This window comes from Anopheles funestus, chromosome 3RL (assembly GCF_943734845.2).
Source record: "Anopheles funestus chromosome 3RL, idAnoFuneDA-416_04, whole genome shotgun sequence".
In the NCBI taxonomy this organism is placed as follows: Eukaryota; Metazoa; Arthropoda; class Insecta; order Diptera; family Culicidae; genus Anopheles; species Anopheles funestus.
Genome location: NC_064599.1, coordinates 73,097,532 through 73,111,854, shown reverse-complemented (window position 1 = coordinate 73,111,854; position 14,323 = coordinate 73,097,532). Strand labels below are relative to the sequence as shown.

Below are 14,323 nucleotides of genomic sequence, written 5' to 3'. Positions count from 1 at the left end.
GGAGTGGAAGAGAAATATCGTCTCCAAAAAGCGGATAAGCGCGCCCGAGTGTTGTGGTGTCTCGTTCTGGCCAAATCGAATATTCCATCCCATCGAACGACACGGTGGCTTGCTTCAGAAGAAAAACCGTACTTGAACGGGGTGGTCCTATCGCACACGTCGGAGTCATTTTCCTTTTTAAAGGCCACCACTGAACCACTCACAGTGCAATTAGGGCTCGCGTGGGGTTTATGGTTTGTGCATTGGTTTATATTGCATACGACAAAACCTCCCCCCTCGCGCCAGGAATTTGTTCGCTTACGTTTTCCGGATACGGCATTACTGCTACAGCCTAAGTTAAAAAAGAGCCCTTTGTGAGTGAGTTCTCCTACGTACGGGTGTGTGTGTGTGTGTGCGTGTGTGTGTATTAAAAAAGCATCACATAACTAAAACCACCGATTCGGGAAGTTGGCCAGTTAGACTCCCTTCCTTACGATATTTGATTTTTTTTTGGTTTTAGAAGAAAAGCAAAAACGGTACAGAGTAGCAAAAAGTAGTTAGATAATTGTACTTGTCGCGTGTCTGTGTCTGTCCCCGTTCTTTGGCTTGCGTAAAATCGGGTCGCCGGAAGTACCCTCGAAAGCAGCGAATTGGATAGAAAGAATTGTTTTGCGGAACAAAAAGGGACACGATCTCCGATTTTTTTCCCCCGTAACACGAGTGTTACGTGTGGTCATCACCTTTAGGAGAGATCTAGTAAGGAACAGCGTTTGCCAAAAAAAAAAACAAAGAGGAAGCACGAAGAAGTACCAGATAGACGAAGAAGCGTAGCTTTACCAATTGGCAGTTTTTCTTGTCTAAAAGACAATTCGGTGATAGTATTACATAAACTTCTAGCACAGAGAGTAGCGTCAACCACAACCCAAAAAACAAAAACACCTTAGGGACTTAGTTGTATGTGTGTCGGTACACACTCTTCACTCCAGTAGCGCAATTACTAGTACAGGACATGGGACAGTATTAGCTCTAAAGTAAAAATCTAGCAAAGTAGCAGCAATTCTACTGTGACCCCGAAAAGACAACGTGACAATACAATTTCTAGTAGCGGAATACCTAGGAAAGCGTATATCTAGGGATCTAGGTGTCAGAAACTCAAAGCTGACGGCCACCGATAGTGGAAACGATCGCAATATCCTGCAAAACGAAGAATTATGCGTGATTAGACGAGTTTTGTCTGCATCCGTTTTCCATTTCCTGGAAGTTGGAAAACAGTACCGCCTGAGCTCCGCACAACACACAGTGGTACAGTTCCGCGAGCCATCCTTCGGTTGGGTGCCACCAACTCAAACTCGGAATACAACAAACCAAGCACAACCGTAACCGTACATCTTTACTGCCCGGCCAGACACGACCAGAGAACACGACCAAAAACACCGTTAGTCCAATGAAACCAAGTTTCAAGAACGGAAAGTTCGCCACATCCATCTACGAAAAATGTCTCTGCCAAAAGAATGGAATCTCCAGGTAAGTCTGGTCTGTCGCAAACTCCGAGAAGATGTGCTTCTTGTGTCTTCTTCTTGGGGGGAGGGAGGGGCGGAGGATAAGGGCATGGACCATTGTTGCAGCAGTAGCAGCTGCACAAGTTCGTGGAAAATCGATATCCTTTTCCACTGTTTCTTCCTGGGGTTGGGGGGGAGGGATGTCGGGTTAGGGCGAGTTCTCGGCAGCTGTATCACTTGTTTGTTTGCTGCCATTCCCTTTATCTGCCGTAACTCCACACTCGACACTTCGATGTGACGGCCGACGGATGAAGGTATCATTTGCGTACGCTGACAATGACAAATGATGATGATGATGGTTGATAATGATGATGGTGATGATGAAACCAGAACCGGTAGTGTGACTAGTGCGCAGGAACGTGCTCCTGATCGTGACAAAAGGGTAAGCTTTGGATGGGTATTTGCCTGGAGGCGGGTGGGCAAAACAGTGTCGTTCCGATGCTAGGACAACAGCCACAGCCACGGCTAAGGGATGTTGTGTCATTTTGCCGCGAGACATACGAAACACACGGCAGGATGATGATTACGAAACACAGTTCTGGGCTGGTTTGTTATTTTCACTCTCGACGCCATTCAGCCATTCCCATGTCTGATGGAAAAACAGCTGAAATTATAAAAAAGAAAATGCGAGTGACTTATTAATTAAAAAAAACCCACACACACACACGTTTGTCATGTGGCGGAAAACGGTTCTGTTCGATATGAGGCGCCCTTGCCAACATTCTAACCGACACGCTTCGTTTGACATGGTGGCGTGCTTTCCATGATAACGGGGCTAGATGACGAGTGGGTACTACCACAATACCAGTATGGTGGGATGCTGCATAAAATGTGGGTCACAGACAGGCAATGGCAAACGAATCGAACTGAATACACCAGGGCTAACCTACATGCAGAGACACACTGCATGTACATATGTGCGCGCTGCACTTGTGTGTTGGTGGCAAGGAGTCATAGGAATCATTCCCTTCGTTCACAACACCAAGCTGGACGCAGGACTGTGTGGAGGCTGCAGTTATCAGGGGTTTGTTTTTTTTCGGGGTTCTGTATGTTCCAGCCATTTTTCCTACTGCAGTTGTTTGCCGTTGTTTTTGCCGCAGTGTCTTTGTTAATGGGCCACCCTTATAATGAACGATCATTATTTTGTTTCGAGCACTTTGCTTTGTTTTGCGTTACGCTTTTGCGAAGCGCAGGAAGCCAAATAATGGTGGTCGCAAGGCAACCGGAACATTAATTAAATGATACACGCTTTTGCGATGATATTCATCTTCATTGGAATGTTTATTTTTTAAAAAAGACGGAATTCGAATCGGTTGCATTAAAATTGATCGCAAATTGAATTCATTAGTTGCGATTGGAGAAAAACAGTATATAACAAAAGCGAACAAATGTTAGTTATTTATAAGTTAATCCTTTTTATTCATTTTGTAGTTTATTTCTTTTTTGTTTGTGCAGGATTATTGATTCACTTTGTTTCTCTTTTACTTCTTTTACTTATTCACTTTTGTTCATCTTTTTTATAAAGTCATTTAAAAGAGTCTTTTCTAGTTTATGTTTCATATTCATGATATTTGTATACTTCTTATTTTAATATTTATCTTTGAACTCATTACTTTATTTTTTTTAAATATTTTTTTTTTCGACTTATATATTTCTATATTCAATTTCTAATTTATCTTTCACATAGCGTATGTGTTTAATTATTTATTTTAGATTTTTTTTTTCATCATTATCAATATTTTTTTTTAATATTTTTTAAAAAGTTAACTTATTTATTTATTTAATAATTTTATTAAATTAGGAGCGGCCCGGTGGTGCATGTGAAAAACGGCGACCGTCCACACGGCAGGGCGACCGTCTCCCCGTAGCATGGACTGACTATCCTGCTACGTGGTAAAATAAGTCTTGATACGGGCAGGCCGTTCTAACCGAGCAAAAAAAAAAAAATATTAAATTATTCCTTTACAAATGCCACTATGTGCTGTGTTATAATATAACCTATATATTTATTATAGCTTATAATAAACCCAGTTTGTTTCTATGACGTTACTTTTTTTACTTCTTCTAATATCCTATATGTAAACAGACATAAATTTCTCATATTGATTAGTTATAGAGTTTTGCATTAATTCACTTACATAATTTACTATTCCTTAGGAGAAAGATAGAAGAAGCATTTATTTATATTTGAATTCATATTGTAAAAATAATAAAAAAGCAGACAATTTTATACTCTCTCCTTTGGTAGTCATTCGTAGATCTTAGAAAAAAGTGTTATATTAAAAAGTTAATAATATGTTTAACATTAATATAATTTTTTATAAAATAGAAAAAGAAAAAATGCTTTAACGTAATAGACATGAAAATGTATAAACATTATTTCTTCATTCAGTATTGTTTTTAATCCCTGGAGAAATTATTTTTCACACTTAAAACGAACAAAAAACAGGCAATGATCGTTACAATTTATCCCTAGTCACCGTAAAGGTCGATTTTATTTTATGTAGAAATAATTGCAATGGAAACGATGACATCATTATTAGTCACAGGACAATGAAAGGCTGTACTATTGATTGACTGTAATAATCATCGTTGTAGTGCCGGATTTCGATAAAGCGAGGGCATTAACAATGCAACATTGCCAGACCCGAACCATCGACACGTGCGGTTGGTGCTGTACATGGTGCATGGTTGGAACATTTGCCTACAGCACGATGAAACAACATTGCACAAACAACTACACTTTAATGGTTTCGTTACAAGGAATGTTCCGGCATTGTCTGGGACCGGAGTTTTCTGCCATTTGTGTGCTGTTCCTCGCATAGGGAAATCAATCAATTTATCAGTTTTGCTAGTGGTTGTCCGTTAAGGCGAACGGCACCATGCAGCTAGGAATGTGGCCGTGGCCGTGATCATGTCGTCAGTCGCCATTGCTTCCCGGTGCATGCAGTCGCTTCGCTGTTGTTTCCATGACAGGTCGAAAGACGTCCGATGGCAGGCATTGAGGCGCACGGGGAAAAAGCAGGAAACAGCAGTTTGCCCTTGGGATGATGATTGGGTCGGAAAAGAAATTATACCATGAGTGTGGTTGTTTTCCAATCGGACGTTTCTGTACCGGAGCCTGGAGAAATGTGGCTGTTGGTGTTGTTCCATTTTTTTGTACTATTATTGCTAAATTTAGCTTAACGGAAGGATAGACTGAAAAAAATGTTTGTGACTATTGCGTTGCACATGACGTAAACGAGTCTTAAAATGTTGTGCATTTGTTTGGCATTAATAAATCAGAAATAGAGTTATATCTGTTTGTTTTTTGTTCGTGCCAATTCGGTTATGATGCCATAATGGAGACGGGAGATATACCGTAAAGTCATTAAAGACAAAGTTTACAGTGAAACATGAAAAAGTTTGGCAAAGTTTAACAAGCTTCAACGATTAATTTCAATCACCTTGCGACCTTGCCTCCACCGGTGGACGATAAACAAACTCTTCTTTTATGCGCACATTTGGAACATCTTCGTATGTTTAGTGCAGCGTGGGTAGGTACAGTTTAAAGTTTTATCGATAATTCCTGTCACCGGTCAAGAAATTACATGCTGCAGGATGTTTTTTTTCGAACTGCGCATTTCGATAGCTTCTTACAGTCGGCAAACCTATCGATCGACTTTCTTTTTTTTTATCGTGATTTCTTTCATTTTTTGCTGTGTATGACTGGGTAAGAAAATTGCAACCCATAAGATAAACAACATTTCATACCCGATGGAGAAGCCTGGTGTTTCACGTGGTACTGGTTTATTACCGTTTGACATTAGCACATGGAGTAACTTTACAGACTTTTAGCGAAAAGCAACAATCGGCGCTAACTATTGAAGCGCATTGTTTACTTCCACCATAGGAAACGAGTTATTCGAACGAAGTAAAGTTGTAATGATTAATAAAAACAACCAAAGCCCCGCGCCGAACGAAACATGTTGTGCAATCACGTCGTGCTCCACCAAATTCGCCTACCGAAACTGTCAAAGTCACGTTGGCAGGCAAACAAATCAAATGATTTGTCTTGGTATGCTTGGATCGAAAGCAAAAAAGGGTCGCGTGTTAGTAACGTTGTGGTTGGGGAGCAAACAGAAGAAAAAAAAAAACACCAGAAACACATTTCCATTTAGAAGGATGTTTAACTTGTCATGCATTGTGGTAGAATATTGATTAAATATTTCAAACAATTCGATTATAAAATGAATCATGCGGTTTGGAATGCGTGCAATCGGCGAGTCATCGGGATGGAATGTTGGGTTGGGTTATTCCAAGGTTTTTTGGGTTTTTTACTGCTTTACCTAATGACTAGCGCATGAGTAACTGCTCCCAAAAGCAACAATTTGGCTGAGATCATTATAGCGTTATTGCTTTTGTTTTATAGCAACTCGTAATACTAATTAAAATCTGTTTGCCACACGATTTGCAGACATCGCAGGAGTGTCTTAATCAGTACCTGCGCCCACAAAGCCTCTTTTCGGAGGATATCGAAATACAACCCCACGCGGATGATAACCGACTCTTCGATGGCGTCTACCATCCATCCATACCGGAACAGCGATGCCGGGCGCCTCTCAATGCCGCCCTGCTGGCCGAGTTCGAGAACAGTGGATCCATGTTCTCGATCCAGTCCGCACCGGTCGTTACGGCATCCGGCAAGGAACCCGCGACCAACACGAACGATACCTCGGCCATACCACCTGCGGTGGCCTGCACCAAGTTTACCGGCGATGGTGACGGGCGACAACCGTACGCAAACGACGGAGCAACCCTGCTCGATGACTTCGGGCCACCACCGCAACCGGCGACAGGGACAGTTGCTGGTGGACGTAACGATACCGTACTTCGACCATCCTCACTCGCACTCGATACGCACTACAACTTGGTCAAGCCACTCAGCGGTAGGTGACAAAATTCTTAATGTGTCTTTATACGATACAGGTCGTGCTTTTCTTCTGCATCTGCACTCATCATCAATTTATAATTTTTTCTAAATCATTCAAAAAAAGACTAAGACTATAGCCTTAGGAGATATTCAAATTTATAGAATTTTTTTATTATATTTATTATTATTATATATTATTTTTTATTCTTTTTCTTGTTTAAATCATTATTTGAATGAAAAGAAACTTATTTCAACAAATTTGCATTAAAATATATCAATTTATAAATTTTGCTAAATTACTCAAAAATGAAGAAAATTTTACATTTTCTCAAACAGGGTAAGGAACTTGGTTCCTCGGATAACTTCTGGCACAGACATCTGAAGGCAAGGCCGTCCAAGAAGAAAATGTAGCCTTTGGTGCCATCTATCGACCACAGGTTAAAGATTGGCGATCCATTGGATACCGACCGAGTTATAGACAAAACTTGGTGCAAAAATGAGCCTTAGTAAATTTTTATTTTTTTGATTTTTTTGATTTTTTTATTATTTTTCACTCTTTTTTTTATTTAAAGCATTTCTTGAGTGAAAAGAAACACATTGCAACCGATTGGCATTAAAATAAATCAATTTAATTTTTTTTGCAAAATTTCTCAAAAAAATGGCAAGGGGTAAGCCTTATGAAATTTTCGAGTTGAAAATTTTTTTAAAATTTTTTTCTGATTTTTTATTCTTTTTTAATTTAAAGCATTATATAAGTGAAAAGAAACTTATTGGAACAAAATTCGCATTAAGATATATCAATTTATAAATTATGCTAAATTACTCAAAAGAGGCTAAGGCTCAAACAAGCCTGAGGAACAGTGGTGGATCAAGCTTCTCGGAGGCCCTAAGCGGAATGGTAATTGGGTCCCAAAGCTAAAGGATCTATTGTGCATAGATCCACTAAGATCGATCGGAGGAAGCGCCAAAAATTTCGGGGCCCCTTTAGCTTCGGGGCCCCCCGTGGCCGCTTAGTTTGCGTAGTGGAAGATCCGCCTCTGAGTAGAATAATAAATATCCTAAAAGTATCCCGTTTCATGTCCTTCAGACTAGCCCGTTTGTTCGCTGACTCCTAATAACGAATCATTCACTCTGAGTTGACTCACTAAAAAGAGTTGTTATTCTCATCTCTAATCCATAGGAGTGGAGCCCCAGCCTTCGACCGAACTGGACGAGGATGACAACGAGAACCTGTTGACTGTTTCGAGTCTAACCGCTCGTCCGTTGATAGCGAAGTCTCGTGAGATAAGAAACAAAAAGTGAGTACATGCTGAAACACATCACAAAAAAAGTTTCGCCGGAACTCACTGGACACGCATGTTCTAGGCAAAAGCTTCACATCCAGCGGCAGCGAAAGCAGGTTGCATCCGATACCAGCGAAGATGACGATGATAGTCCGCCTGATGGTGGTTACGGCTGGATCATCGTGTTCGGTGCATTCTCGGTCCAGTTCTGGGTGGCCGGACTGGTAAAATCGTACGGTGTGCTGTACGTGGAGATAATGGAAAACTTCCCGAACGCTTCGGCCACAACCGCATCCTGGATACCGGCGATCCTGTCCGCACTGTGTTTGGTACTAGCGCCACTATCCAGTGCACTGTGTCAACGCTTTTCCTGCCGCATCGTGGTCATCATTGGCGGTGTGTTCTGTGGTCTTGGACTAACGCTGAGCTACTTTGCAACCAGCATGTATCATTTGCTTTTCACCTTCGGAATACTGACCGGTAAGTGTATGGAAGCTGTAGGATGTCTAACGTGATCGCGCTACAAATCTCTTCTTTTGCTTTCTTCCACAAAAGGAATTGGCGGAGGTCTCTCTACAACACCGGGGATCGTTATAGTGTCCCAGTATTTTGAGAAACATCGCGCACTAGCAAACGGGATCACCATCTCCGGTACGGCTGCTGGGAGTTTCGTGTTCCCGATGCTTATCGAACGGTTGATACATCTGTTTGGATTTCACGGTACCTTGCTAATACTGGGTAAGGGTCCCATTTATCTATTCCCATCATCATCACATCTAATGAGATCTTGCTTTCTTTCTCCAGGAGGTTGCATGCTGCACGTATGCGTTTCTGGCGCACTTTACCGACCGCTCGAGAAGAAGCAAGAGCTCGAACCATCGAAGGAGGGTACCCAATTCTCGTCCCGTAGCGATTTCCGCGAAAATCTTGGCCATCTTAGCTCATCGGAGGATCACCTAAGCAAACGCTGCTTGGAGGATCTGTTTCTGGACGATCAAAACCGCAACAATAGCCTTACGAGCGATAACAACAAGTTCGGTAAGTCCGCCGCAAACAAGTTGGTTCTTGGTGCAGTTTCATGCTTTACTGCAAAATGTTATCAGTTTGTTTCTTGAATTAAAATTCTTTCCTTTTTGCCACACTCAAAATAAAAAAAAACCCCATACGAGACACCTTCCGACGAGCACACCTGCACGTGTTACGGGTGCTTGGTGCTTGTTTGTCTGCCTCGTATTGCATCGTTTTATGGAGTTCAAAATCATGCAATATATGGTAGAAACATGGCTAACACTCGCGTGTACTGGTGTGCGTGTGTCCCTGTAGAGGGCAATAAAAAAAAATGTGCGCGTTGTATGAGGATCAGTTCTTAAAAGCAGAAGGTACATTCGTTTTGCTAACATCATACCGCAGCCATCCGTTTTTTGTTGTTTGTTTAGTATTTCTTTTTGTAATGGTTTTGATGATCTTCAGCCTGTTTAAAGCTATAGAGCAGATATTTAGATCTCGACCAGTAGCAACTGTGTTAGCCTTGTGTTCGCAAACTTTTTCTACCGATCATCGTTTGGTTTCTCTCTGTCGCTTCGTGTGTTTCCTGTCTGATTAATGAGCTGTGACCCAAAGGGGCTGAATAGATTGGACTGGCTTAGCGGTTTTCACCTTTAGAAGCAAACGGGAGAGCAAGACCATAGGAAGAGTTAACGGGGCGGGTGGAAGATACGTAGCAGGAATGATCGTTCTGACGGATCGTGACGTATAGGAGCTCGTGTTGGGATACTCACCAGTAGGGTAGCATGTGCTCTAACGCAAACGCATTGCATCGATAGCTGCTGCTGCTGTACTCCTTTCATTGTTCACACGAAATCTCTCACCCAGCATGATCAGTTCGCTAGGTTAATAGGGTTAATAGTGGTTCCAAAATAGAGTTTTTTTTTCTCACTCGCAATGTTGGGTTTCTCTTCATGGGGCCGCTTTTTTAATTCACTGTCCACTTTCCGGCTAAATTCTGGGGGGATTTTTTTCGTCTTGGGTGTGTGTGTGTATGTTTGCTCCGACAGAAGATCCGACAAACAAGCATGGCATTGCTGCGTGATCTGCGTTTCCAACAAGGGCTTGTGTTCATCTGTGTATGAGCAAGGAGGTGTTCATCCGTGCCATAATTCACTGTCGTATTTTCGTTTCGAATTCAAATAATGCATACTGTTTTCTTATAATTTTAGCTTTAAAAAAAAACCATGAGCCCTCGTCTAGTAGTGCCCAAAAAGGGCACTGGTCAATACACATACTGAAACGCCTTCATTTTGTTTTTGTTTCATCATGCAAAAAGGCTTTTCGGGGTCGAATATCTGCAAATCCGGATCATGCGCTATTGCACATATGTATTACTTCTTCTTTTTTTTCTGTTGTGTTGCGATTTGAAACACCCACACACAAAACACACAAAAAACGATACCAAATTAGATCATATGCACACACACACACACACTCGTACACAGACACACACTGACACGATCTCCAAATTAAAACTTTCCTCTTGCAAATCTGTCTGAAAATGGAACCTAGCTAACAGAAACCAATCACTCACCAATGTATACACATGGGTATATGATGAACAGCACATAAAATCGCTTCTAATTTTTTCTAGATTTTTTGCAGATAAAGTTTCTCTCATCTGTACTTTGTTAAAAGTAGCCAAAAATACCAAAAAAAAAAAAACAATCCTCAAAATACCCACAAAAAAGAAAACAAAAAAAGAAACCGTGCAAAACCGCAATCCGATACGTTGAGACGTTCAGTACCAAAACAAGATAAAGCAATGTACAAAACAAAAGACCAAAAAAAGCGAATATAATAACGCCACGGCATGGCTTAGCGCATCGGTATACCGATCCACTGTGTCCTGGTTTTGGGGGTGATGTAACGCGTCAACGTGTTCAACGTGGGGGCATTTGCATCGCGGGTGCTGTAATGATTCCGTACCCGTAATTCCCGTACTCGTGTGTCGCACACAATGATGAGCGAAATGGCGTAGCATAAAAGCAGGGTACAAGCAAGGTATGGGGAAGGGGCACGTGTGCGTGTCGGTGCATGTGTCGGGTCCGGTCCGATCATGCACCACGAGCAAACTGCCCGCTTCAGAATCATTACATATATCCAACCAATGAATGAATAACTTTTGTTTTTCTTTCCACCTTCGTTCGGTGCCAGCAGTATGCAAAACACATACAAAAGCGCACACCGAACGGACGATCATTTTACTTTCACTCTTCTGTTATCACGTTTGTTTACTCTATATACTGTTCTCATTGTTGTAATAGATTTTTTGTTTTGTGTTTTTTTTTTCTCTCAAACTATCACTTCTATTGTATCATATGTTGTGTTGCCACCTTATCGTTTCGTCCTTTTTCTTATCAGTTTGTTGTTTCAGTATTAGTTTATCAATTGCAGGATTTATACAGTACAAGTAAACCACCCTCCCAAGGCTTGAAACAATATCAGCGTTGTTTTGCGTGCAGAAGTTGTGTTTTGTTTGTTGCTAATAATGCTATTTGTTGCGTACGTTTTGGGTTTTTATTTATGTTTCGGAAATGGAGAACTTTGAAATTCGGTACTAATTGCAAATTGCGAACGTCCTAACGTAGTGAGATTTACACTACCGGGCATAAATGTATGAGCTGTTTCAAGCCAAGCAAAAGGTTTAATTTTGGTTGTAGTATGTTTCAACATTATACTTTACTTACAATTGATTTTGGCAAACAAACAAAAACTTTAAAAGCGTATTATTTGGGTGCAGAAGGAGTGGCTTTTTCTTTCAAGGACAATTATGCCAATGGACAGTGAGTTACTAACTAGTGTGTCAATTTGACTGTGCTGAGCTGGAAATGAACTGTGTGGTAGAGAGCGGGCAAATGACTATGGACACATTCTGTAACAAAATATCTTACAATCCTAGCTATTAACGGGTCAAATGATCAAACCAGGAAGATTCTCTATCAGCAAGTACATACATATATGGCAACTTAGCACGTTTTAATGGTGTTTTAATTTCTAGCTTAATCTTTCGGTAATTTGATAAGTGTGTCTTAAGTTGCCAGAAACCGGAATAGGAATCTTATAGGAGGAAGAGCCTTCTGCCTTCTGGATTTGTATTGTTTCTCATATGTCTTTCTGTTCTGCCCCCTTCAAATAAGGATAATGTGAATGAGAATCACAACGCATGGGTAACTGCCCAAAATAACACTAGGGACATGAACGTCTTGTGGCCACTATCAGACTAGTACGTGCGTATGTGTGTGTGTGTGAGAGAGAGAGAAAGAGAGAGCGGGTGGGTAAACTGCCCATCCTTGATATAGCAAGGACTAACTAACCGATCGCGATCGTGTGGTTGCGACGAATGGCCACCCACCTACCGTTAAGCCCCCTTTGTTTCTGTGTTTCTGTGTGTTTCTGTGTGTGCCTAGCCAGAGCGGATAACCTTACATTTTTTGCCTACTATGTATGCACCCCCTACCATTTTCTAGTCAACATAACGGAAAAAACGCTCCAAGAAAGTGAAGACGAACTGAAAGATATCCTCTCGAGTGCAATCTTTCTTAAGCCCATTTCGTCGATCCGTAGCTGCAGTATTCTGCACTCGGTCGAGGATCTGAGCACCGATTCGACCTGCGTCTATAAGAACCGCGCCAGTGGCTATGACTCCAAGCGAAACAGTATGCGCTACAAGCAGCAGCACCTTCACCATCGGCAGGAAGCGCAGGCACGCCCTCTGCAGCTGCCCGAATCGATCGGATCACAGACGACGCTGGGTATGGCCGAGGGTGGCGTGCGTGGTGATGCTCCACTCTTGGGACCACTGCTGCTGGCACCGAACGAGCTGGACAAGTCGGTGGCGGTCGCACCGGAAGCGAACGCAACAGCAGCTGTTGTCCCAATGAAGACGGCAGCGGCCGGCACAATTCCAACGGTGATGAGCTCGAACAACATGTGCACGATGGTACCGACGAAGGGACTGGCGCAGAATAACAATCGGGGATTGAGCAAGAGCATGATCATTCCAACACCGGTAGGCGATCTGGATGAGATCTTTGACGAGGATCCGTACACGGCATACAATGCAACGTGTCTGGAAAAGATTAGTCAGTAAGTGTGTTCTCTTTGTGTTCTTGGGTGCAATATTTGCTATACACTAATACTCAACATGTCTTTTTGTTCTTTCCTGCGCAGATATCTGGACATTACGCTCCTGCAGGACATCACGTTCATACTAATGTGCCTCTCGGTAGCTTTAATGTCGGTGGGATGTCCGTATATGCTTTACTATCTGCCAGCGTACGTAATTTCTGCTGGTAAGTATTATCTACTACTGGAGATCAGGCCTCAGCTCACTTACGATCGTACAACAGGTTACACCAAATCGGAGGCAGGATATTTGGTTGCTGTCAGTGCGGCCTTAGACTTGATCGGACGCCTTGCCTTGGGCTGGCTGTCGGATTTGGATCTGTTTGATCGAAAGAAGGCTTACATTGTCTGGTGAGTGGTAAGCTATCCTGCATGATACTAGCAGTATACTAAGGATATCCTCTCTCCAAAACAGTATTCTAGGTGCTGGGACGGCCGTACTTACCATACCGTCGAGCAGTAACGCTTGGTTCGTGATTGTGGTTAGCGCTGGATGCTATGGACTGTGCTTGGGCAGCTGGTACTTACTGGTTCCGGTATTACTGGCCGACCTGTTCGGGACGGAACGTATTAGCTCCAGCTATGGCTTGGTTCGGATGTTCCAAAGTATTGGTGCAATCTCGGTGCCACCACTAGCAGGTTTTTAACCGACGGAAACCAGAATTATCGATTCCGTCGCCTTCCAAACGCCACCAGCACCCAGGGTTGGTGTGGGCCAAACTTCCCACCGTTACTAACATATTTCTTGCACTATCTTCTTTCTTTTTTCTTGCTTTCTTCTCTCTCTTTTTCTTTCTCGATCTTCGCCTTTTTGTCTTCGCTCCGCTCGTTCGTTCGTTCGCTTGTCGTCGGTACCAAATTTCCAAATACCATCCAAAATGTTTAACCATTTTACCTTCAATATCTTCACAAAACATAACAAAACAAAACTCCATCACACTGCTATCACAGGTTTACTGCGCGACCTATCCGGTGGGTATGAGATCTGTTTCTACTGCATGGGGGTTTGTATGGTGATGGGTAGCGTACCGCTGATTGCCATTATACTACGAGACTCGATTGCACTCAAGGACAAGCGACTCCAACTGGGCCAGACGGCTTAAAATGGACGGCTGCCCAGCATCCAAGAATCAGCCGTGGACGAGGGGCGTTGCCAACGGATGGTATTGGAATGTATAAATCCAGGAAGTGGATAATTAGGACTGAACTATCTGGTTGAACGATCTGGAGCTATATCGTAATTAGCGTAATCGGAGTAATGCATATTAATTTTAGTACATAAGCAATCTGAACCAAAACCAACCCAACACAGAAAAGAAGAACAATAAAGGAATAAAAGAAGTCAAAAACGTTTACAATTCTCGTGATCATGAATAAAATTATGTTTGTATACCTAGTTTATATTTTATTTGTTT

General features: G+C 42.2%; 1 protein-coding gene across 2 annotated transcripts; it reads left to right on the top strand.

Annotated features, from left to right (window-relative positions):
• The first annotated feature begins 105 nt into the window (after positions 1-105).
• On the top strand, positions 106-14,309 carry LOC125767951 (uncharacterized). 2 transcript variants are annotated; one of them, XR_007418838.1, is made up of 11 exons: positions 106-1,503; positions 5,995-6,466; positions 7,631-7,748; positions 7,816-8,213; positions 8,289-8,471; positions 8,538-8,771; positions 12,251-12,869; positions 12,954-13,075; positions 13,133-13,259; positions 13,324-13,612; positions 13,860-13,969. XR_007418838.1 is itself a non-coding variant. In XM_049434990.1 (11 exons), exons 1-11 carry the CDS (start codon positions 1,474-1,476, stop codon positions 14,009-14,011), a joined length of 2,679 nt encoding a protein of 892 aa, XP_049290947.1. In that variant the 5' UTR covers positions 108-1,473; the 3' UTR covers positions 14,012-14,309. The 2 variants fall into 2 exon arrangements, 1 of the variants encoding a protein (XP_049290947.1); XM_049434990.1 differs by having other exon boundaries at positions 108-1,503; positions 13,324-13,547; positions 13,860-14,309.
• Positions 14,310-14,323: the final 14 nt, after the last annotated feature.

Coding starts and splice junctions, on each gene's coding strand:
- LOC125767951 (XM_049434990.1), top strand. CDS start 1,474: ATGTCTCTGCCAAAAGAATGGAATCTCCAG. Junction 8,214..8,288: donor CACCTTCGGAATACTGACCG/GTAAGTGTATGG, acceptor CTTCCACAAAAG/GAATTGGCGGAGGTCTCTCT. Junction 13,076..13,132: donor AGCGTACGTAATTTCTGCTG/GTAAGTATTATC, acceptor ATCGTACAACAG/GTTACACCAAATCGGAGGCA.